General features: G+C 44.3%; 1 protein-coding gene across 1 annotated transcript in view; it reads right to left on the minus strand.

Annotated features, from left to right (window-relative positions):
- The window catches only part of SVOP (SV2 related protein), a 65,215-nt gene extending 38,039 nt beyond the window's left edge, over positions 1-27,176 (minus strand). Inside the window, exons 1-4 of the mRNA XM_057746207.1 lie at positions 26,933-27,176; positions 5,176-5,336; positions 2,927-3,012; positions 1,589-1,687 (exon numbers count right to left, since the gene is read on the minus strand). Coding sequence (XP_057602190.1) covers positions 1,589-1,687; positions 2,927-3,012; positions 5,176-5,336; positions 26,933-26,967 — 381 coding nt within the window. The 5' untranslated portion in view covers positions 26,968-27,176. The remainder of the gene's footprint in view (positions 1-1,588; positions 1,688-2,926; positions 3,013-5,175; positions 5,337-26,932) is intronic.
- Positions 27,177-28,000: the final 824 nt, after the last annotated feature.

Consider the following 28,000-nt stretch of genomic DNA (forward strand, 5'->3'; position numbering starts at 1 on the left):
TATATCACAGTACTTACAGTAATCTCACACAGTATTGCCTGTGACAATGATGGCCAGTCTCATCCTTCTTACGTACTTCATGCAGTTGAAGCAGCTCCTGCAGTGCCCTAACTTTTCCGCAGAAAACTTGGCCACAGAACTTCATTGCTTTACTAGCCCATAAGTCCAAACCTGATGCCATAGGAAAGTGGTCCAGGGCAGTAAGCTGGGGGCAGGGGCTCTGAGTCTGCTTGGCCTTGATTTCAGTCCTGCCTCTGCCTCTGATAGGCTGTGTGAGCTTGGGCAAGTCATAGCACCTCTCTGAGCCTTAGTGTTCTTAACTGTAGAAATGGGAAAAGTATTAAGAGCACCTCTTTCATAGGTTGAGAGGGTTAAAGAGGTAAAGCATGGAAAACCCTTCGCACAGAGGCTGGCATATAAGTGCTTGTAGGAACCAATGGCAAGGGATTATAAAGGTCCCACAGCACAAAAACATAGACCTGTGATTATTCCTTAGGAGGTATTAGTCAGAAAGAGAAATATAAGAAAGAAGTATCATTTACCCCACCTCTACCGTGTGCGAGGCACTCTAGGGATTTTGTTGACGAGTCAGAGACAAACAGGCGTTATCACCCCCATTTTGCAGATGATGGAATAGAGCCAGAAAGTGCCTCATTCAGGGTCACACATCTCGAGGTAACTAAACCACAAAAATCCAGATGCATGTGTTTATGAAGCTCCTTATTGTTAATATCAGACCAGGCCTTGTTGCCAAAGGCCAAAGGCACTCAGGCCATTCCAGAACAGTTGTCCATAGAAAAACAGCATTCTGGGAGGCCTTCCTAATCAGCAATGACTCTGCCACTGGGTAGGCTGTGTGACCTTTTGTAAGTGACTTAACCTCTCTGTGCTCATCTTCCTCAGCTCCTAATAGCACCTACCTCATAGATAGGCTTGTGAGGATTAAAGAGGCTTTAATAGGCTTGTGAGGATTAAAGAGCACAATGTACATTGCACATACGTTGTATACAGTATATATAAAGCTGTTTACACTGTAAAATGCTCAATAAATATTAGCTTTTGTGAGTATAATTATTATTACCCTCTTATCCAGCCTGGCCATTCCTTTCCCTTTTAGAAGACTGCTGTTGAAGTACCTCTGAAAAAAATTAAGGGTTCTACCTCATGTTCCTCCAAGCCTTAGTTCCAGGCAGCACCAGCTCCTATAATTTACTGAACATGTACAGTGTTGTTTTCCAATCCTCAAGTCACCCTCATATGGGAGGAATTGGCATCTCCTTTTTAAAAGAGCGAGGCTTATAAGGTTTACGTGATACGATCAGGTGGGTTCCAAGTTCCCAGGAATTGAGCAGGATATCTGGGACTTCCAGGTAGTTGGAATCCCCAGGTGGGGTTAGAGTTGACTGCAAACCTGCCAGGATACATGAGATGGAGAAGGGAGAAGGGAAGATGAGGTCACGGTGTTTCCATTCAGGGCTTAATTCTTTTCTGTTGAGCCCTTGGCAGCAGCAGAGGAGAGGGACATCCTACAGAACCCTCTGGGGGACCAGAAAAGTACACAACAGGAGAGAGCTGCTGGGCTGCCTACCGAGGTCAGCAATGCCACCTGCCAGCTGGGGAGCCGCCACTCGCAGTGCAGCTGTGGTGCAAGGATGCTCAAAATCATCATCTCCATGGCGTCGGCCATCTGCAGGGAGCAAACGAACATCATGAGGCCAGGGTGCTGCCCAGTGCCGGGGACCGCTGGCCCCTCACCCAGTCCATGACCCCAAGTGAGTGTATAGAAAATCCCTCTTCTACCTTCTGCTGAGTGCCCTATCTCACATCAAAAGTTGGGACATCCCTGGCGGTCCAGTGGTTAAGACTTCGCCCTTGCAATGCAGGGGGCGCGGATTTGACCAGGGTGGGGAACTAAGATCCCGCATGCCGATCCCGCCTGCCACCTCAGAGCGGCCAAAAATGCAATAAATAAATTTAAAAAAACACACTGAAAGCTCCAGTAGTTAAAACAGTGTGGTGCCATGCAGGAATTGACAACTAGACGTTCAACATTCTTTGCGTGTGTGTGTTTTTCTGTGTTTGAATAAAATTAGGGGCGCTCCCCGAATGAAGTAGGAAGATATCATATTTCAAAAATCAAAAAAAATTTTCATAGAGGTAGAGAAACAGTGATCTTTTTCTCTTATGGTTCAATTGAAAACTAGTTTCTCTTTGGTCATTTTTCATGTAGAATTGTCGGTATAGTTAATAAGTGCGACCTTTTAATATGTTAAAGCAGACTAGGAAGCCCCAGTAATTAAACAAAGTGGTACCTTTACAAGGTTAAACAGACAGAGTAATGGGACAGAAATGAGAGTCCAGAAGGAAACCCATGTGGCCATGGAAACGCAGTGGATGATAAAGACGGCGTTGTGAATTAGTGGGGAAAATGATGTGGGGAAATTGATGACTGTTTGGAAAAATACGTAGTTAAATCGCAGTCTTGCACTATTCACAAAAATCAATTTCAATTGTATGAATGGTCTAGATGCATTATTTGCTATAGTAGATTAGGGGAGTTTGACAAGGGGATCACAAGCCCCTTGAAGCAGAAGGCACATTTTGATCTGTGCATGTTTTTCTAGGGTGAGCCTCAGAGAGGACATCAGAATCTTATAGTAACCCTGAACCTCAAAGAGTTGAGAACCACTTAATTAACCAGAAGCGTCAAATTCTCCTGAATGGCAATTGTCAACCACACCCAAATCCCCCCAGCCTCAGATCTTCATAATCACCCAGGGTCACTCAACCTAAACTTTGCCGATTCAAGCAAAGGCTCTCTGCAGAGGGAATTGTGTCCTTCCTTGTAGACCATGGAAACCCAGTTGAGCAGCATGGGTGTTCCTTGGAGACTGAAGGTGAGGTCACTGTCCCCAGAGATACTTGCCCAAGCCAAGCCGGTGAGAACAGACAGCTTCCACTGAAATTTTCCAAAACCAATGGCTTCCACCGCATCTTCCACCATGAAAGTATCTGGGAAGAAGAAGGGGGAGGTGGAGGAAGAAGTCAGAGCATTCTGCAGTTGTCCTAGTGTTGGGGGAGGTCTGGGGGATCCCTGGCCAAGCTCTTTAAAGACAGTGCATACTCCTTCTAGAATTTATCCTAGAGAAACCTTCCAGCAAATGTGAAGGTATATCTTGCTGCAAAGTCCAATGCAACCTTGTTTCTACAAAAGGAAAAATTGGACAACCCAGAACGTCTATCAACAGGGAACTGGTAAAATTATTTTATATATTATATATGAATGTTTACATATCTACCTTATGAAATACAACCCATCTGTTAAAAAATGTGCAGATATAGAAAGACGCATACAACATACTGTTAATTTTTAGAAAACAAAGGAAGATCAACCAGAGGAAGTAAGATTAAATGTCCACAAACTGTTGACAGGATCATCTGTCAGCACTCACGTTTCTGTACATTTCAGTCATGTCTGAAAGCTTTCCAAATAAACACGTTATTTGTGTGCTCAGAAAAAAAAATAAGGATATAATTTAGAAGCTCATAAGTGTTTGGAGAAAGACTGAAAAGACTAAAAACAATGTGGTGGACTGGACTGGTTCTGGTAACAGCACTGCTGGGAAAATTGGTGACATTTGAATAAAGTCTGGAGTTTACTGGACAGTACTGCACCAGCATTAATTTCTTAGTTTTGACAAGTGTGGCACGGTTAGGTTAGATGTTAACTTTAGAGGAAGCTGCATGAAGAGTATATGAAAAAATAACAACAAAAAAAAGATTTTGAAAAAGAAAAAAAGAGTATATGAGAACTCTCTGTGCTATATTTGCAACTTTTCTGTACATTTACAATATTCCAAAATAAAAAGTTAACTAAAAAAACACAAATCCTAAAGGAGCATCCTGGGTGGCTTTCCTATGGGAGGCCTTTGAGGATCTCATCAGGCCCTCCTGGGAGTCGTCATGTTATTGGAATTTCAGTCCTGGGCCTCTTACATCAATCATAATTTTCTCCAGAACTATGAGCTGGTGTTTATCACGCCAGCAGGGGCTGGTTTCCTTCAGTAAAAAGACTGAGGAGAGAGCAGAGTGAGTCCTATAACATGACCAATAATGAGAACAGTGATCATGATAACATAATGGTGTATTTACTGAGTGCTCACTGTGTGTTAGGCACTGCCCTAAGAGCTTGATGTACACTATCTGGTTTAGTCCCTGTCACAACTACTAGTTAAGGCTCAGTCTCAGCCCCATTTTACAGAGGAGGACATGGACTTGCCCAGTGTCAGTGCACCTGGCACACTGTAGATCTGGGAATGGAGCCCAGATCAGCCTGAGTCTGAAGCCACTGCTTCTAACCTGTGCCTCCTCTCCCTCCCAGTCATTGCCTCCTTAGATCTGCCAACAACAGGCTTGGGCTCAAGCCATTAATCCTCTCTCCTGTTGGGAATCTGGGGCCTTTCAGGAATGTATGGAATGTTTTCATCCGCCAGCACCATCAGGTGGTGAGGGGAGACCAGGTCCCCTAGCACCAGCCTCAAGTCTCTTGTTTGACCATCTGTATTCAGAGGGAGCACAGGGTCACGGGTAGGAATGTGGGCTCTGAGGCCAGATTTCCTGGGTGTAAATCCAGCTTGGCTAAGTTCTAGCTGTGTGACCCTGGGCAAGATACTTAACCTTTCTGTGCTTCCGTGTCCTCTCCTGCAAAATGAGGATCGTCGTAAGAGTTCCAGTTGGAACTGCTGTGCAGATTAAATGGGTAATGTGTGTAAAGTGCTTAGAACAGTGCCTGGCACAGAGCAGACGCTCAGCCTGTGTCCGCTGCTCTAATCACTGCTGTCACCTTCACAGTCACCACCACCACCATCACCACCCTCATCATCTCATCACCATCCTCATCATCTCATCACCATCACCACCATCACTGTGGCTGCCATGCTCAGCCAAGTGTTAGTCAATGATATTGACTGTCAGGGATTGTGATGTAATCTTGCCTGCTGAAGAAAGCCATGTAGGTCCAGCCCATCCTTTCAGTGTCACCTCTGGGTCCTCCAGGCCCCCCTACCTGCCCCTTCACAAGACCCCCCTGAGCGTACCACCTGGAGAGGCAGCCCTGGCACCTCAGAGCCCCTGACAGTGGCCTGGGCTGATGCCCCAACTGCAGGGTCCCCTCACCGTCGGTGGGATTGGCAAATTCCTTGGGCACAGCTGCCCCATCATCCAGCTCGACGGCCTCTAGGCCTGCACGGACCCCTTCAATCTGGACCTCATGCTCTCCCGAAGCCGTGTCGTCCTCTGACCTTGCACTCTCGCCTGTGCGACGGAATTTCACCACCCTAGAGGACAGAGCAAATCTGGTCATGATGGCTAGATCTCCTCCTCGACGGCCCTGCTGTATAGTTCTTGTGCCCAAGACAGGTGAAAAGCTTTTTCTCATGGTCCGGATAGTTGAACAGGTGGAGGAGAGGTGGGGGTTGGCATTTCTGTTGAGTTGGACTGTGGGGAGGGTGACAATTTTAAGAGTTAAGTATCAGGGCTGCCTAGTACAGTTGGACAGGTTGGGCACTGCACAACTCCAGGGGGAGCCCCAGTCACATGGTAGGCTGTGTGAGTGAGGATACCTTTGTTCTAGACCTAAATACCATTTGGAAGCATATGTGTTTCAGAATTCACACTCATTTGTATGTATCTAACGGAAATAACAATTTGGTCACCTAAGGGTTACTTTATACTAACAAAAAGTTGCCCACATAGCATTTTTTTTTTTTTAATTTAAAGTGGATGCCAAAGTTTTAAGATTAGGAGAATTCACATAAAAATCCAGATTCCTGACATTAAAAAGTAGAATCTCTGGCCACGTGGGGCCCACATTCTAAATAAAGGACCAATGAGGCTTGTCCAGGGCAGTGTGTACCCTGTAGATGGGACACATGATGCACAGGTGACCACAGTCTCGTCCTCTCCAGATAACCTCCAGCCCTGATGGTCTCGTGCCACTTATCTTTGCACCTTCTCTGTGTTCCTTTCATTTGGCACTCTGTTGCCTTTGGCCCTGTAGGCATCTGAGTTTGAGACCCCATGGACTCCGCTCTGAAGGCAACACATTCCTTCACAACTGTGCTGCTTTTTGTTACTCTGGGAAGTGCCTTGATTCCTCTGAGCAGTCAATTTCTTCATCTGGGACTCAGAGGCAAAAAATACCTCTCTCTTTCCAACTTCCTCACCCCGAATGCAAAACTCCTGCTCTCTGCCAGCCCTGTGGCGGGTTTCAGAGTCTTGGCAGTAACAGGAGAGATGAGTCCCTACCCTCCCAGGAGAGAGCCATATGGAATGAGTAATGCCCGTTCCTCCCAGGGCTTTGAAAAAAGAAGTCTGTGATGACATGGGCATGAAGGGCAGAGAGACTGGAGGGCAAATTTGGGCCACGTTTTTAAAAGGTAAAATTAACTATTGCATTAATCTATACATTGCGCCAAGAATAACTGGTGCTCTGGCATAGAAAGGGTAAATCTTCAGATTCCAGATGCCTGGGGAACAGTCCCTGCTTGTGCATCTGGAGAAAGGACAGATGACATCACAGCAATTTTGTCAATACCTGAAACACCATTTGATGGCAAGGTTGGGCTTGGGAAGCTCCAGCTGTCAAGCTCATCTTGGGCTGCAAATGTGGTGCAGAGCATAGAGCACAGGGTTTGCAGGCAGACCAGCTGGGACTGAAGCTTGGCGCAAACACGCCATCCCATCCACCATCACCACCGCCATCTCCACCACACCCACCACCATCTAGCAGCATCTGTGTCTTGTTCTAGGTGTTGTTTTCCATGCACTCGTTCTGCACAACAGCTCTATGAGGCTGGTATTATTATCACCATTTTACAGACAGGAAAACTGAGGCCACAGAAGTCATGGGACCTCCCCACGGTCACAGAGCTAAAGAGGCATGGAGCCGGGGTTCACCCTCAGGTCTGTCGGATCAAAACCTTGTGTTCCTGGCCAAAGACGCAATACCAGTCAAACCTTTCCATTATTCCCCATTTACTCCTTCTTCCCCCCACCCAATCTTTTATTTTGAAACATTTAAAGCACATAAGATTAAACAGATAACAACGGGAGAAATCTCTGCTTCTCGTCCAGCCTAAGGACTAGACACTACTAATAGGCTGAACCATATGAAATTGCCAACATTTGACCATAATTCAGTTGAAGACACCATGTCTCTTTTCCAGTCTCCATCTCTCACATCTTCATAGTTAATACTCTTCCTTGATCAGGGGTCTTTACACGCATCATTGTTTGGTTTTACCTTCACAACAACCCTGAGAGGTGGTGACCATTCCCATTCCCACTGGAGAACATATACCTATAGCCACGCTGAGCCTCAGTTTACCTTGTCTATAAATTAGGTGTAATAACTTTGTCATAAGTAGAATTCCTTAGAAGCAGAGAGTAAAATGGGATTCTTTTTTTTTTTCCAATTGTGGTAAAATACACATAATATTCAACATTGTAACTCTGTTGAAGTGTAGAGTCCTGTGGCATTAAGTATGTTCAGAATGTTGTGCCCCCATCACCACTATCCATTTCCAGAACGTTTTCATCTTCCCAAAATGAAACTCTGTACCCACTAAACACGAACTTCCCATCCCCTTATCCCCCAGCCCCTGGTAAGCATCAGTCAACTTTCTGTCTTTATGAATCTGATGCCTCTAGGAACCTCATATAAGTGGAATCATACAGTAGTTGTCTTTTTGTGATTGGCTTGTTTCACCTAACACGATATTTCTCAAGGCTCATTCATGTTGTAGCAGGTGTCAGAATTTCCATCCTTTTTAAAGGCTGAGTAATGTTCCACCGCGTGGATAAACCACATTTGTTCATCCACTCACACATCAGGGGACACTGGGTTGCTTCCAACTTTTGGCTACTGTGAATAACGGTGCTATGAACATGAGTGTACAAATATCTGAGTCCCTGCTTTCATTTCTTCTGGGTATATGCCCAATTTGAAGTAGAATTGCTGGATCATATGGTAATTCTGTATTTAATTTTGGGGGGAAAAACTTTCCACAGTGGATGCACCATTTTACATTCCCACCAGCAATGCACAAGGGTTGCAATTTCTCTTCATCCTTGCCAACACTTAATGCTTTTCCATTTTTTGATAATAGCCATTCTAATAAGTGCGAAATGAAATCTCATGATGATTTAGATTTACATTTCCCTAATACTGAGAATCTTTTCAGGTGTTTATTGGCCATTTGTATCTCTTCTTTGGAGAAATTCTATTCAAGGCCTTTGTCCCATTTTTCAATTGGGTTTTTTGGGGGTTTTGTTGTTGTTGTTGAGTGGTAGGGGTTCTTTATATATTCTGGATATCAGTCCTTATCAGATATCTGATTTGAGGAAATACTTCCATTCTGTGGGTTGCCTTTTCACTCTGTTGATTGTACACGTTGATACACAGACGTTTTTAACTTTTAGTCCAACTCGTCTATTTTTACTTTTTGCCTATGCTTTCATGGTGCAATAGCTGAGAAATCATTGCCAGCTCCCGTGTCATGAATCTTTCCTCTTATGTTTCCTTCTAAGAGCTTTTTAAGTTTAGATCTTTGATCTATTTTGAGTTGATTTGTGTATACGGTGTAAGGTAAGGATCCAACTTTATTCTTTGTATGTGGATACTCAGTTTTCCCAACTGTTCGTTAAAAAGACCTTCTTTTCCCCATTCAATGGTGTTGGCCCTTTTGTCAAATGTCGTTTGACCATATATGTAAGGATTTATTTATTTGTTTGTTTATTTTGGCCACCGTGTGGCATGTGGGGTCTTAGTTCCCTGACCAGGGATTGAACCCGTGCCCCCTGCAGTGGAAGCACAGAGTCTTAACCACTGGACCACCAAGGAAGTCCCTGTAAGGATTTGTTACTGGGCTCTCTATTGTATTCCATCGGTCTATATGTCTTTATGCCAGGACCACACTGTTTTCCTGGCTGTAGCTTTGCAGTAAGTTTTGAAATCAGGAAGTATAAGACTTCCAGTTTTGTTCTTATTTTTTAAGATTGTCTTGGCTATTTGATGTCCCTTGAGATTCCACATGAATTTTAGGATGGATTTTTCTTTTTCTGCCAAAAATGAGATAGGGATTCTTGGGCAAGTGATTTATTGAGGAAGTACTCTCAAGAGACATCAGCCAGGAAGTGAGAGAAGCAAGACAAGGTGGGGTGGGCGGGAACTAAGCAAGGATGTGGTTTCTGCTGAACTCTGATCCTACTCTGGAGTGTAAATTGTACCATAGAGATTGTCCTACCCAGAGATCTGGGGGTTGGGCTCAAATCAGTCAATCACTGGCCGTGCCACCCCAGGGATGGAAGGCATAACCTCCCAGGTATCCCCTGGTGCCGTGGCTCCCATCAGTCAAGGGAAACCTCTAGAGGTGACCGCAGCTGTGGACTGTGAGCACCCATGATTGGCAGCAGCTGAGAGACTGACCAACTTGGTAAAGGGAATCTGGGACCGGCACCAAGGGTATCTGCTACAAATGAGCTCCTCCAGAGTTATTGTGCAAACTAGTTTTAAAGCACTATACAAATATAAGAGATGAATTATTGAATTTCCCTCCCTCGAACTTCTTAGATAATAGTCCTCCAGCCATGTAGCTCTTTACTGAGCATTTACTAAATGCTAAGAGCTATGCCTTTTACATTATCTCCTGTTAGTTACCCTGACAATCAACCTATGAACTAGGTAGTGTTATTATCCCCATTTTACAGATGAGAAAACAAATGCTCAGAGAGGTTAAGGCACTTGTCTGAGGTCACACAGCTTGAAAGAACTGAGGCTTCAGCCTGGATGTCTTTGGTAACAGAGCCCTGGGTCCTAATCACTGAGCATCAGTGCCTCTCGCGAGTATTCACCTGTGTCTGGGGAATGAATGTGAGGCCTAGACTCAGCTGGCCTGTGTGGGTGCGCTTGCCAGTTAGTGGACAACGATGGGACCTGGAGCAGGAATTGAAAGGCACAGCTTGATTGCAGCCTGGCTGACAGCTCTTCAGCTTTCACATTTGTGAAGGGCATCTTGAGCTGGATGGTGCCTCAAAATCCCCCCAGGGCTGGTCACAACACGGAAGCTGGGGGGCCCCTCGCCAAGAGGGTCTGACTCAGAAGGTCTCAATTGGAGACTGAGATTTGGCAGTTCCCGCACGTTCCCAGGTGGTGCTGCTCTTGCTGATGCGGGACTCAATTAGTGCATCGAGGCAGGCGAGTGATTCTGCCGACCCCAACTTTCCCACCCTCGTTCCCAAGCCCTCATGCTGAGGGATGGAGCCCTGTACGCTGTTGGCTGAGCTGGATGCCTGCAGCTTACCCTCCTCACCCGAGAAGCTCAGAACCCCTGTGGCACAGGACTCAGACAAAATCCCTGCAGCCTGGAGCTGGGGCGTCCTTTGCAGCCGGAAGGCAGGTGTCACCTGGGAGCAAAGGCAGGAGACCGACTGCCTTAGGCCTGGAAATTTGGCATGAAATTGGAATCTGGGGCTTCATTTAAACAACACTTCGACAGCAAGAGCACCGTTTTATTCAGAGTATGTATTTATTTCCAGGTAGCTTTGGGGAGGATGCTGACGGGGATCATGGGGAAGCTCTGAAGCCAGTGCCTACAAACTGAGTCTCAAACCCCCCAAATCATACCGCTGTGTAGCATTTGGCAATATCCGTGGGGTAAATACTCCCACTGTGACCAATTTTAAGCTCTCAGCAGTTAAATAACAGGCTCTGAGATTTCCTGCATATTTAACAATCAATCTGCTCGCTAGAGCTGCTATGAGCCGTCTCCAGCATAACCACTGCACAAAGTCCTCAAATCACTGTCACAAGCTACAACACAGATGAACCTGAAACATGATGCTGAGTGAAAGGAGCCAGACACAGGGTCACACATGTATGACTCCATTTATGTGAAGCAACTGCATACGGACAGAAAGCAGATCAGGGGTTGGCCAGGGCTGGGCAAAGAGGGATGCGGAGTGACTGCCTAATGGGTACAGAATTTCCTTTCGGGGTGATGAAAATATTCTGGAATTAGATAGACGTGAAGGTGGTACAACACTGTGAATGTACATCCATGTTCACAGCAGCACTATTCACGATAGCCCAAAGGTGAAAGCAACCCAAGAGTCCATCAGCAGATGAGTGGATAAGTGAAATACAGTCTATACATACAATGGAGTATTATTCAGCTTCCCAAAGAAAGGGAAGGGGGGATTCCCTGGCTGTCCGGTAGATAGGGCTCCGCACTTTCACTGCTGAGGCCCTGGGTTCAATCCCCGGTCAGGGAACTAAGATCCCACAAGTTGTGTGACCAAAAATAAAGGGGGGGGGGAGTGGAAGGAAATTCTTTTCTTTAAAATTTATTTAATTAATTTATTTACTTTTGGCTGCATCGGGTCTTCATTGCTGCGCGTGGGCTTTCTCTACTTGTGGCAAATGGGGCTACTCTTCGTTGCGGTGGGCTTCTCTTGTTGCAGAGCACGGGCTCTAGGCGCACGGGCTTCAGTAGTTACAGCATGCAGACTCAGTAGCTGTGGTGTACGGGTTTCGTTGCTCCCCGGCATGTGGGATCTTTCCGGACCAGGAATCGAACCCGTGTCCCCTGCATTGGCAGGCAGGACATGCTCAACCACTGCACCACCAGAGAAGTCCTGGGAGGGAAGGAAACTCTGACAGATGCTATAATGTGGATGAACGTTGAAGACATTATGCCAAGTGAAACATGCCAGTCATTAAAAGACAAATAATGCATGATTTCACTTATATAAGATACTCAGAGTAGTCAAATTCAGACAGAAAGTAGAACGGTGGTTACCAGGGACTGGGAGAGGAAGGAATGCAGACTTTTCAGTTTGGGAAGATGAAAACATTCTGGAGGTGGATGATAGGGGTGGTTGCACAGCAATGTGAAGGCACTTAGTGCCACAGAACCGTACTCTTAAAAATGGTTAAAATCATAAATTTTATTTTATGTGTATCTTACCATCCCCTTCCCCCCAATAAGCCCCAAACCCTCCACCCTCAGCACTGCCATGGATGTTACTTCTTAGTGAAATGTCAGGCAGAGAAAGACAAATAATGTATGTTATCACTTATATGTGGAATCTAAAAAATGAAACAAACTAGAGAATATAACGAAAAAGAAACAGACTTGTGGATAGAGAGACCAACCTAGTGGTTACCAATGGGGAGAGGGAAGTGGGGGAGGGGCAAGAAAGGGGTATGGGATTGAGATATAAACTCTTATGGGACTTCCCTGGTGGCACAGTGGTTAAGAATCTGCCTGCCAATGCCGAGTACACGAGTTTGATCCCTGGTCCAGGAAGATCCCACATGGTGCAGAGCAAATAAGCCCGCGTGCCTAGAGCCCGTGCTCCACAATAAGAGAAGCCACCTCAATGAGGAGCCCGTGCACCACAACCAAGAGTAGCCTCTGGTCTCCGCAACTAGGGAAAGCCCGTGCACAGCAACGAAGACCCCATGCAACCACAAATGAATAAATAAATAAAATTATGTAAAAAAAACCTACCATGTATAAAATAGATAAGCAGCAGAGATATATCATACAGCACAGGGAATACAGCCAATATTTTATAATATAAATGGAGTCTAATCTTTAAAAGTTGTGAAGCACTGTTGCACACCTAAAACCAATATAATATTGTGAATCAACTATACCTCAATAAAAAATTTTATGTATTCATCCAGATGTATTTTGTATTTTTATATACAATTACAAATATATAAAAATAATTATGTTTGTATATAGTTATAAATTTATATACATTTATGTGTAATGTATATATTTATAAGTCAATGTATAAGTTAATATTTCTAAATATATTTGTAAATATAAGTAAATATGTATTTATATCTAGTACATGTGGCTGTACATATCGCTACATAGATATTTCCGCACATTGTGAGAAAAGCTGCAAATAAAATGAACTGGGCTCAGTGAGAGGCTAGCAGGGAGGGGGGCGTGACATTTCAACTCTTCAACCCACGGAGGGGTGGTGCGAAGCGGGTTCCAGGGAGGGAATAGCAAAGGATTGGACTCTGTCCCCGAGAAGTCACCCCCACAAATCAAAAACATAAACAGTCCCCCAAGGTATTCAGAGAAGATCGAAATGTAGAGAAGTATTAGGCGAAAGAAGGAATGAACATTTATGTCCATTATCAATGCCTTTTCAGGGGTAAAGGGAAGATCCACAGCTCGCCCTTGACTCTGAGGGTAACATCACAGAAGGAGATGGCTGTGTGGCCTGACACTCCCTTTCATCACATCCTCTCCTCCAGGACCGTCCGGGGCTCTGTGCTTCCTTCTGTGACTAATAGCGACCACTGCAACCTTTTGGGAAGGTAATCTGTGATATCTTTCCAATGTTTCAGTGCTTTGAGCTCCCACCCAGAATGGGTTGTGCTGACAGTTCATTGAGGGGGCAGGCACAGGAGGTAACAATCTCCCTAGAAATAATGGCAGATACGGCTCGTTAGCTTGCGTGCGTCAGGTCCAGTGTTTGCGGTTTGCATCAACTATCTTATTCATTCCCACTTTCACTGTCCCCATTTTACAGATGAGGACACTCGAGCACAGAGGGGCTGGGAGCGTGCCCAAAGTCACACAGTAAGCGTCTAGGCTTTGGCAAAGCCATCTGATTTCAGTGTCCCCGCTCCCTGCCACTCTACTGTCTTCTCTGCTGGTGCTAGCACGCTCCTTGCAGCTTTGCTGCGATAACATACGAAACCAGAAACAATCATCCGGAGAGGAGTGATGAGATAGATGAAGGCACATGCGCTAAAGACGGTGTTAAAAAACAGTTTGTTTACGTTGATCTCCATCACAATAGTCAAAGGTGGAAACAACTCGAGTGGCCACCAGTGGCTGAATGGAGAAACAAAGTGTGGTCCCTCCATACAATGGAATATTATTCAGTTTTAAAAAGGATGCAAATTCTGACACTTGCTACAACACGGATGCACCTTGAAGACATGGCGCTAACTGAAGTAAGCCCAACACGAAAGGACAATTATTGCATGAGTCCCCCCATCTGAGAGGGCCTAAAATAGTCAGATTCACAGAGAGAGAAAGGAGAACGGTGGTCACCAGATGCTGGGGGTGGGGTGGGGTGGGGGACGGAGGGGAATGGGGAGTTAGTGTTTAATGGGTACAGAGTTTCAGTTGAGGCAGATGAGAGGTAGTGGTAAAGGTGACACCACATTGTGAATGTGATTCATACCACTAACTGTACAATCTAAACTGTTGAAATTGTAAATTTTATTATGTATATTTTAACGCAATGAACATACACACAGTAAACACACACAAGCTGGTTGCAAGAACCAGCAGGAAAAGATTGTCGGGGCTCTCTGTTTTTTTTTTTTTCTTGCCGTGCCACTCAGCTTGAGGCATCTTAGTTCCCTGACCAGGGATCAAACCCAGGCCCACAGCAGTGAAAGTGCTAACCACTGGACTTCCAGGGAATTCTCCCTGGGGCTCGTTATTAAATGGGCTAGACTATGGTCCCGTGATCTAGGTCCTAAGACTTAAGAGCAGTCTCAAACCTGAGCCCCCAGCCTCCCCTAGGGACTTGGTAGAAATGCTGAGTCTCGGGCCCTGGCTCAGATCTACTGAATCAGCATCTGCATTTTAACCAAGGCCCTAGGGAATCTGTGTGCCTGTTCAAGTGTGCTCAAGAATATTTTCACTTCTACAATTGAACATTCTGGAAGGATACTTAAGAAGCTTAAGACTTGTCGCTCCTGGGCAGGAGGATGGGATGGGAATGGGGAGTTTTAAGGGAAAGAAATTTTTGTTTTACTTTTCATTCTGGATTCCTCTGTAATAAGTAAATTTTTTAATCTGCACATCCATTACTTTAATAATCAGTATAGATCACAATAGCAACTATCCACAGAGCTTTTGTTGATCTTGTAACATTGGCGAAGCACGTTACAGACGCGTGCATCTGTGAAACAGGATGAGGACAGGCTTGCAGGACCGGCGTGAAGATGAACTGAGCTTGATGAACAGGAAACTGAGGGGCGTTGTGTCAATATTGGCTTTCCTCCAACCCAGCTTCATTCAAGTCACCTTTCTGCCTTGGGCATGGAGTCCCTTGACCTTTGTGAAATTTGATTTTGAGAAAATGGCTTGGCTCCCTGGAGTTTTAAACCAAGATCTGTCCACATTCCTTCTCTGGCAATCCACTAGAAGCCGGGGCTCTTTATTTATTAAAACTTGTTTTAAGACAGATGTAGAGAGAGACCTCTGACATTAAATTATACTCAGAAAGCCAGACTACATTTTGAATCGGTTGGGTTCCTAAAAGCAGTTATCAGCTTCATAAGCCAAGATTTCCCAAAGAAAAAAAAATGTAATATGAAAGAAAAAGAAAATAGCAGTGGCATATGTTAGATATATGAGGGCTTCGAAACAAGCTGGGCTCACAATTTCTTGGCATTTGTTGTGTATATATAGCATATAGCTTACCAAAATAGCAGGGAACATTTGTTTTACATAATTTTGCTATTGAAAGAAGAGAAGAGCTTGAGGAAATACCTATCAACCCAAAGATCTTGCTTGTACCATCATGTAATTCACCTCCGTACCTTAAATTAGGGTCTGAGACTTGATTGGGGTAAGGAAGTTTTTTTTCTCTTTTCATCTGAGCTTCTGGATGTTTATCCCCTGAGTTCATGAATCTATCAGACTGAAAAGGAAGCTTATACATAAGTGTGACTGTTACAGGGCAGCATTTAAAGTCCTGCTTGAAAAAAGGGGGTTGTCATAGAAAGAAGAGCCCAACTCTTCAAACAGACTGATTTGGGTGTGAATCACTTGCCCAAACCATTCAGTAGCTATGAGGTTAGGTTACTTTACTCCTCTGGGTCTCAGTTTCCTGCTGGTAGAATGAAGATGGTAATTCCTATCTCACAGGGTTGCCATGGAGATGAAAGGAGTCAATAGAGCATCTCAAAGAGCCTGGCACCATCCTTCAGTATTTTAATAAGTGTTTATTGAGTGTTGACTATGTGCTGAGGGCTGGGATACAAAGGGAGATAAAATACACCTACTCTTCTGAAGTGGATGCCTTAGCTGGGAAGACGGTTAATATACAAGTAAACAAGAAATCATATATATGCAAATGAATGAATCTTGAGATGGAAACAGGGTGCCAAGATAAAGAACTGATTGGAGGGAAGAGTAGTCAGGATAGACTTCCCTGAGGTCTGAGGACCAGCAGAGTCCCATACAGATCGGGGAGGAGGAGAGAGAACAGTCAGTGCAAAGACCGAGAGGTAGGACCAAGGAGTAGAGGTCAGAGAAACAAGCTGAATTACACAGAGCTCTGGAGACCACAGGGAGGATTTTTCATGTTATCTTGAGACCAGTGGGATGCCACTGAAAGGTTTCAAGTAGCGGTGAGGCAGTGGAAGATGATCAGAGCTGATTTTGAGAAGATCATTCAGGCACATTTTTCTACAGGAGGAGGAATAGATTGTGGAGTGTGTTTAAAAAAAATTTTTTTTGAGTCACACTTTACTTTTTGGCCATGCAGTATGTAGGATTTTAGTTTCCCGACCAGGGCTTGAACCTGCATCCCCTGCATAGGAAGGGCACAGTCTTAACCACTGGACTGCCAGGAAAGTTCCTATATATTTTACATAGGTTTTATTATGATTTAGGCGTGGCAAGGCAAACAGATCAGGAGACTACTGCCATTGACAAAATTAGACTCTGTTATAATCACAGATTCCAAGCAGAGGGGGTACACCCCACCTGGGGGACCAAATGGGGAAGCATCAGGGTCCATGAGGAGGCAAGAGGGAGGGGAGAATATCAGCAAGAGTCTTTATTGTGGTTTCCACAGGAAGGAACAGGTGAGGCAGGGTAAGCAGGCTGAGGATTGGCTAGTTTGAGTAACTTCTCCAGGTTCCGAGCATAGGGACTGCCTCCAGTTGTCTGATACTTGGCCCTGGAGTGATCAGGGCAGGTGGATTAATGGCTCTGGATTGGTTGATTTGCATACAAAAGGTACACTGGCAGGCAAGTTATTTACTAATTAACCCTGGGAGAGGCCTGTCCTCCAGGGTCTTTGAGGCCCTAAGACGTCAAAACATCAGAATACAGAAAATAAAAAACATGATTAACACACAGAGATGGGGAGAGGAAGCAGAGAGACCCAGGCAGGTGCCTGTGCGCTCAGCTGAGTGAGAAGTGATGGTGCCTTGGACCAGGGGGTACAGCAGGGTGCGGTGGGGAGTGGGGTGCTGAAGCTTTTATTATTCATCCTTCACACCCCCAGTCCCCACTCTTCCAACCAGTAGAGGGAGACAGCCTCACAGAGAGGCCCATCTCCAAAGCTGACCAGCAAAGGGCCGAGTTGTAACAAGTTTTCTTATGTTTGGGGAACTCAGTCAACAAAACTGATGACCAGCAGCCCTCAGCTTTGTCCCAGGTACTCAGTTACATCACACTGGGACTACTTTGGAATCTTAAACCTATTGACAAATGGAGTTAGACACGGTGGACCTAGAGCAGCAGAAAGTGCCAAGGTCACTGACACATGGACTTGCATTGTCTCCTTCAGGTTAAGACCTGGGGACTCGCTGATCTGTCCGATTTGGGAAGCGTCTTCTTAGGGGCTGGACCTCTGCCTTCCAATATTTAAACTTCTGGCATGTGAAAGAAGGCTCTTGTTCAAGTTGGACCCTAAAGATAGAGCTTGAACTTCTGGATATAAAGAGGGGAGCAGATTTCAGCACAATATCAGGAGGCTTCTCAGGGAGAGAAGTCCAGAGACTCCAAAGGCTGCTTTAGACGGCAGTGGGCTCCCCCTCATGAAAGGTGGTCTAGGAGAGGCAGGTGTCCACGTGTATGGACTCACGAGTAATGATATTTAATACGTAGTGCTCAGCAATGCCAAGGGCAAGCCTAAATGCTACATATACTTATACATAGGAAATATTATAGATAGCATATGTATCTTATATAATCTTTCCAACAACCATAGGAGGGAGGTGTTATTAATATCCCCAGTTTACAGACAAGTAAACTGAGGCTCAGAGAGATTATACCAATTGGTCCAGGTCTCCTAGATAGCATATAATGTCCTAGGTTCCTGGCCTGAGTAGCTCCAGAACCCATGATCTTAACCAGTAGTAGATGCTTCTCTAACTAAGGCCAAGAATACCTGCTAGGGAACCAATTAAAATGCTGATTCCTGGCCACTCTCCAGACCTAATGCTTTTGCGTCTCTGCCGATTGGGGCCCACAAATCTGTATTTTAATAAGATGTTGATGGTGACCACAGATGTTTAGAAGCCATTACCAGGATGCCCTCTTCCCTGGAACCGAGAAGATGAGGTATAAGGGGTTGCATGTGATGGCTTTTAAGGTCCTTTCCACTCTTGAATGTCTAGAAGTCTATAATTAATGGAAATTTTAGTTCTCTGTGGATTTTATTTTTTTGTATTTTCCTGGCACCCCATCCCCCATTGACCATAGCACTGAATTTGTTCCCTGGATAGTGGACCAATAGCTCGTATTCTAGATAAAAGGCAATGATCACAAATAAATAATAGCTAAAATCTGTTAAGCTCTCACCATGTGCTGGGAGCTGCACTAGGTATTTTATGAACCTTATGCCCTGTGAGGTGGACACTACTACTGTCCCCACTTTACGGATGATGAAACTGAGGCCCTGAGAAGAAAAGTATGCCCAAGATTACCTTCCAGGTCAGCAGAAAAGTCAGAATTCAAATCAGGTCTACTTGAGCAGAAAGCCCACACACTCAATCATTCTGTGATGTGGCCTCAGTGGGGGGACGGGTAGCTTCTGACTGAGGAACTGCAAGCCTGGGTGACAACTCTCCAGGCAGTCTGTCTCTGCAACTTCTTTATTCACTCCTTCATTCAACAAGCATGCAGTGAGGACCTTCTATGGGTCAGACCACATTCTTGTCCTCATGGAATTTATAGTCTTTTACCAAAGGTATCCTGGGGATGGAGGAAGGGGCACAGACCAGGGTCCCAACATGACTAAGGTCAGAGAAGTGAGGTGTAAAGAGAGGTCTGAAGATGCTTTGAAATAAGGAGACTGAATAATTTATTGTCTAAACTAGAACGCTTTAGAGCAGTGGTTCTCAACAGGGTGGCCATTTCGTCTCCCAGGGGATACTGCCAATGTCTGAAGACAGTTTTGATTATCACAGCTTGGGTGGGGGGGTTGGTGGTGCTTGTGACATCTTATGGGTAGAGGCCAGGGATACTGCTAAACATCCTATAATGCCTAGAACAGCCCCTCATGATAGAGTGTCATCTGATCTAAAACGTGAACAGCGTCGAGGTTAAAAACCCCATGTTTAAGAGTGAAAGAGATGCTCTTAATAATTACACCAGAATAATCACCATAAACTAGATGGTACCAGGCACATCCATCGAGAGAGCTTAGGATCACAGTCTTTTAAAGCCAAAAATGCCCTTGAAGGTGGCCCAGGCACCCCCTTATATCTCAAGGAAGTTAAGAATCACCCAAGATCACACTATGATTCCCATTCAGATCTGTTATTCTTTTAAACAGCCTGGAAAAGAGCTTGGCTGGGCTGTAAAGCCACTGTCAGGGCCAGTAAGCCCTGGAACAATCCTCTCTAAGGCCTAAGACCACCTAAGCAGTGGCCTCTTTGCAAGGAGATTTTCTTTCTTTGGCTTCCAGACTGTTTCCCTTAAGTTACTGAAACACATATTCCCTAGAGGTGAAGCTGGCGGGTATGTGTTTGAAATGATGCGGTGTGAGTAGCTTTGAGCCTGAAGTTTTTTTTTTTTTTTTAAATTGAAGTATAGTTGATTTACAATGTCATATTAGTTTCTGGTGTACAGCAAAGTGATTCAGTTGCACATATAGATATATATATTCTTTTTCATATTTTTCCCATTATGGTTTATGACAGGGTATTGAATATAGTTCCCTGTGCTATACAGTAGGACCTTGTTTATCTATTTCATATGCAATAGTGCATATCTGCTAATCCCAAACTCCTAATTTATCCCTCCCCCACCCCCTTTCCCCTTTGGTAACCGTAAGTTTGTTTTCTATGTCTGTGAGTCTGTTTCTACTTTGTAAATAAGTGTATTTGTGTCATATTTTAGATTCCACATATAGGTGATATTATATGGTTTTTGTCTTTCTCTTTCTGACTTACTTCACTTAGTATGATCATCTCTAGGTCCATCCACATTGCTGCAAATGGCATTATTTCTCTCTTTTTTTAATGCTTGAGTAATATTTCATTTTGTATAAATACATCACATCTTCTTTATCCATTCATCTATTGATGGACACAAGACACTGTTTCTATGTCTTGGCTATTGTAAATGGCGCTGCTAGGAACATTGGGATGCATGTATCTTTTTGAATTATGGTTTTCTCTGGATATATGCCCAGGAGTGGAATTGCAGGATCGTATGGTAGCTGTATTTTTGTTTTTTTAAGGAACCTCTATACTGTTCTCCATAGTGGCTGCACCAATTTACATTCCCACCAACAGTGTAGGAGTGTTCCCTTTTCTCCACAGCCTCTCCAGCACTTCTTATTTGTAGACTTTTTGATGATGGCCATTCTGACAGGTGTGAGTGATACTTCATTGTAGTTTTGATGTGCATTTCTCTAATAACGAGCAATGTTGTGCATCTTTTCATGCGTCTATTGGCCATCTGTACCTCTTCTGTGGAGAAATGTCTATTTAGGTCTGCCTATTTTTTGATTGGGTTGTTTGGTTTTTTGTTATTGAGTTGTCAGGAGCTTGAGATTTTAAAAGCCTGTGGTGGGTTAACCTTGAGGATTCCTAGGCTATTACAATAACTCCCTACTTTTTGCCTGAAGTGGGTGACCATGTACCTCCATCGCTCCTCTTTGGCCAGGAATCCTACCCTTTTGCCCCTACGAGTCTCAGGGGGATGGGAGCCAGCATGAAGTCTCATGTGTGCCTTAGCGGCTTACTCTGGTCTTGTCTCTCTGCAGTGGTCTCCTCATTCAGAGGAAACAAAACCTACTTTTGGCTCCTTCTCTAAAACCAAAACTGAATCCTTATGGGCTACCAGGGGCCCAAAGAATTTGCCTGGGACAATTTCAAGAACGTAATCATGTAATCAGTAAGCCAAACTGCATTCTCCTAACCTCCTGATTCAATGGAAGGGGATGGGGAAGCAGAAGGGCCAATAGGATGAAACAAGGCTATGTCTGATCTTTCCATGGGGACTCAGTGCTTTAGCTGCTAAAACTTAATAATGGTGGCCACCACTGTCAAAGAGAATGATTAAGCTGATGGACAGATTTTTCTGATTTTTTCACTCTCACAGTTTTCATTTAATCCTTTGGTCTGGTCTATCCTAAAACCCAGTATCAGATGGAATCTAGGCACTGTTCCACGTACTTGGGATACATCAGAATCCTGCCCTGTGAAGCTTTCACACGAGTGAGTGAAGATAGACACTAAAAATAAATAAGCAAATTATATGGTATGCTGGAAGGTAAGTGCTATAATAAAAGGAAAAGCTGACACAGTGTAGCGGTGGAGGATGGGGGAAGAGGGCTGTGATTTTTTTTTCAATTACGGTAAAATACACATAAAATAAAATTTATCATTTGGACCATTTTTTTTAAGAATACAGTTCAGTGGCATTAAGTATATTCACAATGTTGTAAAACCATTACCACTGTCTACCCACAGAACTCTTTTCATCCTGCAAAACTGAAACTCTGTACCCACCACACAGATCCCCCTACGCCCCTTCCCCAGCCTCTGGCAACTGCCATTCTACTTTATGTCTCTATGAATTTGATTACTTTAGGAACCTCCTATAGTGGAATCATACAGTAGTTGTCCTTTGGTGACTGGCTTATTTCACTTAGCATAATATCCTCAAGGTTTATCCATGCTGTAGCAAGTGTCAGGAGTTCCTTCCTTTTTAAGGCTAAATAATATTCCATTGTATGGAGATTTTAAAAGCCTGTGGTGGGTTATTTGTTTATCCACTTGTTTATGCATTCATCCATCCGGGATACTTGGTTGCTTCCACTTTTGGGGTATTGCAAATAATGCTGCTGTGAACATAGCTGTACAAATATTTCTTCAGTACTGTGCTTTCAGTTCTTTCATGGGTATATACCCCAAAGTGGAATTGCTGAGCCATATGGTAATTCTATTTTTAATTTTTTGAGGAACCGCCATACTGTTTTCCATGGAGGCTGAACCATTTTTCATTCTCACCAACAGTCAGTGCGTCTAAGAATTCCAATTTCTCCACATCCTCACCAACATGTGTTGTTTTTATTTATTTTTGACAGTAACCATCCTAAATGGCTGTGAGAGAGGGCTGCACATTTTAAGGAGGTGATCAGGGTAGGCTTTGGTGAGATGGTGGCCTTTGAGACTTGACAAAGGTGAAGCAGATACCTTGGAGAAGAGCTTTCTAGGTAGAGAGAGCAGTGGGCGCTGGGGCAGAAACCTACCGGTGTGTTTGAGGAACAACAAGGGAACCAGAATGGCTGCATGAGGGGGTGGGAGAGTAGAAGAGATGAGGTGAGATGGGAGGCCTGGGAGGGTTTTGAACAGAAGAGGGATGTGACCTGACTTTTAAAGAATCTCTCTGGCTGCTGTGTTGAGAATGCACTGTAGGGAGACAAGGGCAGGGAAAGGGAGACCAGCAAGATGACTGCTGGAATCAGTCCAGGTGAGAGATGATGGGGACTTGAACCAAGGACTAGCAATAGAAGTGGAGAGAAGTGGTAGGAGTTTAGATGTAGCTTAAAGGCAGGACCAATAGAATTGCCTGATGGATTGAAGTGAAATATGAGGGAAAGAGGAGGCAAAATTGACTCCAAAGTTTTTGGCCCAGATGGGATGGATGGAGTTACCATCAACTGGGATGGATGAGGCTGAAAGAGGAGCAGAATGCAAGAAAGATCAGGAGTTCAAGTTTGGACATGTACTTCCATTAGCTTCCATTAGGACATCTTCTTAGTATTCTGAAAAGGAGACCATGGCTTCCAGGTGCTTGGCTACCTGAACAAGTTGGAGGATAAGGGAAACAAGTCCAGAGTGGAAGAAGACCACTTCACCAGCAGCACCATTGGTTGAGCCCTTACGTGGAGCCAGGCACCGTGCTGGGAGCTTCCCAGTGGTGACCTCCCTTATCCTCACAATAGCCCTGCCATGCAGAGACCGCCATTATCCCAACTTTACAGATAAGCACCCAGCCTTGGGGAGGTGAAGCCGTTGGTCCAAGGCCACCAGATGGTAAGTGGCAGAGCCAGGGTTTGAACCCAGATCTGCCTGACTCAGAGCCCACACTTTTACCCCTGCACCTGATGAAGCCCAGGAGAAGTCAGAAGATTCATTGAGGTGATGGACTTAAGCTCAATCTTGAAAGACAGGGTTGGTAAGGAAGGACAGAGAGAGTGGATTGAGCAAACACAGGATGAAGTTCCAATTTCTTGTCCTTACTACAGTGCCATGTGTGGCCTGGTCCCTGCCATCCTCTGCATCCTTCCCTCACGCCACTTGCTCGTGAAGCTCCACTGGCCTGATTTTGAGCCCCCCCCCCCCAAATTCCCTCTATTTGAAACGCTCCATCCTATCTCTTTCCCTGGCTGACTCCTACATATGTCTGGGGGTTCAGCTCCAATGTCAATTCCTCAAGGAAGCCTTCTCTGATCCTCTCCTCTGCCATCTGAACTAGTCTGGTCACATCCTGCACTTGTCCTTTGTAGCCCTTAAGATGATTCTCATAATTATTGTGCAATCGTGTGTTCGACATCCGCTTCTCCCATCGGACCACTGCTGTCCAATAGAACCTTCTGCAGATCCAGGAATGTTTTTGGACCCATGCTGTCACAACGCAGCTACAGCAGCCTCTAGCCACACGTAGCTGTTGAGCACTTGAAAAGTGGCTAAAGCAACTAAGGAACTGATTTTTTTGAAACATCACCTATTTTATTTATGCCATGTTTTATATTGTATTTCCATGTATTATACATGGAAATTATTTCACATACTAATTACATCATTCAAGTTTAAATTTAAATAGCCACACGTGGCTAGCGGCTACTGTGTTGGACACTGAAGCTCTAGATTGTGAGCTCCAAAGACCGTGTATCTCATTTGGTTGTAGAATCCCTCAACCTAGGATGGCACCCAGGAACATCACTGAATGAATGAATGAAGCCATGAATGAATGAATCAATGTAGTCTGCACAACCTGCTTTCAAGAAATCATCCTAGAAAGGAGAGACCCAGGGAAATCCGACTTCATAAGACCTCACAACAAGGCAGAACTAGACACAAAATCTCAGCCTTTTGAATCTCCTGTACATGGTGCTGTGCCTGAGTGAACAGCAGGTGAAAGGCAGAGGTTGGTTGTGGTCTCAGATGATGCATCCTAGAACTGCATGAAGGTGCCTCCAAGTGCAGGAAAGGACTATTTCTCAGATACCCTCAGCCTTCTTCCCCCTCCCCTGACCCTGTAAACTACTTAGTGGCTTATAATCTATTAACACTTGGCCTTCTGTGGGGCTGAGCCTGTGCCAAGGTCCACTCTTGTCCACCCTCTACAAGGCACTCTGATTTTTTTAAAAACCCCCACTGCTCTCAGGCAGTCTGTTGCCAGCAATCTGTGAATAGTATACACAGGGTATGTTTAAAAAACACCTGTATCGTGATGTTTAACCCACTCAGATTCACACGGCTGTTCCTTTTATTTTATTCTTTTTTATAAATGGAGGTTAACATATTTCAGGGCTAATTTTGACATCATTCAAATGTAATTTGGGGTTTGCAGATTACATTTTGGGGGAGTCCAGCATAAGAAGTCTACGGATTTTGTTTTTATAAATTATTTTTCAGATGTCATAATAATAATAGTCAATGTGTGTGACTTCCTTGTGTCTGCCAGGCATTTAGCACACATTATTTCATTTGGTCTTCCCCATAACCCTATGAATCAGGTGCTATTATGATTCCCATTTTACAGCTAAGGAAATGGAGTCTCAGAAAGGTTAAGTCACTTGCTCAAAGTCACACAGCCATGAAGTGGCACAGTCAGGATTTGAAGCCAAGTCTGTCTTTTTCAAGAGCCAGTGCTCTTAACCAGCACACAATTTGGCCTCTCTAATAGATATTACACGTATTTACGTGTATAAAAATTAGAAAAATAATCGAGAAACTTAACGCTGGTGTTTGGGAAGAGAGACACTTACTTTTGTTCTTGTGCTTGTTTTTGAACTTTATTTACCCTATGTATATATTATATTAGTACATTTTATTATATATTAGTATTAAAAACTAAATTAATTTAAAGCTTAAATAAAAACCTCTTATTTACTTTTTTTAAATTAAGGAAGGAATTGTCGCTCTAGTGTCATGTCTATATATTAGTAGATTAAATATACATGAATCGTTGAGTAATTTGTAAAGTTCACCTTCTCTGACAGCATTTGAAAATTTATCCCAGTAAAACTGCAGTTCCAACATGTATTCTTATTCTGAGTACCAAATTTCATATTTTAGTTTCTGAATTATTCTTTATTTTGAGATAATTGGTTGGTTTTTAAACATGGTATTTATTTTCAATGAATGTGGTACGTTTTCCTTGAGATACCTGCACTCAGATATGTACATTTTTATGTATTCATAGATCGACTTTGGATATTATAACTGAGTATCCTTTAGCATTTGTGAAATAATGCTGTGTTACATAAGATATGCCACGTGCGGATCAGTTAATAAAAGCTTAAAAGTTAAGATTTAATTAATTAAATTTTTAAATGCAAATTAATTTTACACCGATTGAGAAGTAGACATTACAATACCCTCCAGTACTCAGAGCCTCAGAGAGCTGTACCAGTCACACTAAAAGTCACTTGGGAGAATTCCTCTGCCGTTTAGAGAGAAAAAAAACATTTAAATCTTGACTTAAGTCAAGAAAAGACACATGCTAACGATAATGTATCCTTTCCAACAATTCCAAATGGTGCCTACTTTTACCATCCAAAGGGCTAGTGCTTCTAAACATTAAAACAAAACCCCCATTAATGTTCTTTCTAATGCTCCATCTCATACTCTTGGAATTTGCTTAACAAATCACCATCAGCTCCTGGTAGGAGAAATTTGTAAGCCCCTTTACAAGCCCCCTGTCCTTTCCATTGCTTGACTGTATTCCCCGGAGATTTTCAGAGCAAATTGGTCATCCCTAAAAAATTCCAGTCCTCTAAGCAGTGCATTCCTGATCCTAAGGAGAGCCGTTGACAGTCTCACTCTAGTTAGCTGTTACAAAAGCCTTTCATTCAGAAGAAGGCAAGAGGTTTCAGCGACGATGCACAGCCCTCTCATTCACACACTTCATAAACAACAAGACTTTGCGGAAGCCTCCTCTCTAGGAAGGAATTCCAGCTTTTTAGAAACCAGTCTGTAACATCAGTATCATCCCCTTCTAAAAGACCTTGCAGAAAAATTAGGAGAAGGACTGGCAGAGACCGATGTGGTTGCCTGGATTCATCAATTCAGCCCATATTTCAAAACAGCAGCTAATGCTTTCTTCAAACACAGACCTCAAAAAATCCCTTTAGGATGGAGAGCAATGATAAGGGAAAACATCACACGGGTAGGTCCCCGTAAGATTCTGCCGGCTCTGAAAAATCGAACTGAGTCAGAGATACAGATGCTGAGCTGGTGGGGGTAGGAAAATGGCATGTCTCCTCCAGGCCTGAATTCTCTCCTCCGAAACAGTTCCCTTTAAATTCAGGAAGCCATGCCGGGATGCCCCCCTGCAGGTTTTCATTTTCCAAAGGAAAGCCTGCCTGCCTCTCACTCGCCCCCCAAGATACTCACGGCAGCTGCCTCAGCTGGAATAAGTCCTCCTCCATGTCCGCGCTGCGCCAGGACGAGCCCTTTTCATGGCCCTTACATGGTGGTGGCGGATGACGGGCGATCGGGGGGCTTCAGCACTAGGGTGCTGGACCGCGCCGCTTCCTCCCTGGGTGGCAGCTGTTCGGGGGAGGGAGCCGCCTGGGACCAGCCCACGAGACAAAGCCGCCGCCGCCGCCAGGAGACCGCGGCGAGAGTGGGCGGAGAGGAGGAGGCGGAGGGCAGAGCGAGCCGCGCGGGGAGAGGGGGCGGGGAGAGCCCTTCTGGGTAGCGGAATGCACAGGCTCTCTGTGGCTGGCGGTGCTTTTTTCACTGGGGTGCCTCTAGGGCACACCAGCCTGTGAAATGGCTGTCTGGGTACCAATGAGCCCTCTCTGGTGGACGATGCCTCTCTAAATGTTTATTTGTAGGGATTCATTAAGGTTGTTACCGGTATGATGGTCTTGAAACCCAGGCTGCTATAACACATGCAGAGAATGAAAAAAAATGTGTGAATGTATTCATGCCTTGAAGCATGGTTTATGGAGCACCTACTGTACGCCGGGCACTGTGATAGTCACTGGGCACATGACAGAGGACAAGTTAGACATGACGTTGTCATCACAGAGCTGAGGTCTTGTGAAAAGATTCAGGAACAAAAAAAAATGTAGGTTGGGTAGGAGAAAGCCAACGATCACTCATTCATTCATTCAACAAGCATTATTAGTGAGTGATTTCTACAGTTCTGGGGAATCAAAGATGAATGAAAGTGAAATCCTTGCCTTCAAAATTATCTTCATATTGGCCAATTGCTCTCCCATTGGCCTTCCGCTAGACTCTCTGCCCCACCCCCCCTTCAGAACTTAAGCTCCATAAAGGTTTGCTGATGTACCCCAAGGGCCTGGAACAATAACACTTTATTTATGGACACTGAAACTGGAATTTAATATACTTTGCTACACTCAACCCCAGGGCTTTGCATTGTGAGCGCTCAATAAATGCTTGGGTTTGTTTTTTTTTTTTTCTTAAAGTTTATTTATTTATTTTTGGCTG

The sequence above is a fragment of the Hippopotamus amphibius genome, chromosome 8 (assembly GCF_030028045.1).
Source record: "Hippopotamus amphibius kiboko isolate mHipAmp2 chromosome 8, mHipAmp2.hap2, whole genome shotgun sequence".
In the NCBI taxonomy this organism is placed as follows: domain Eukaryota; kingdom Metazoa; phylum Chordata; class Mammalia; order Artiodactyla; family Hippopotamidae; genus Hippopotamus; species Hippopotamus amphibius.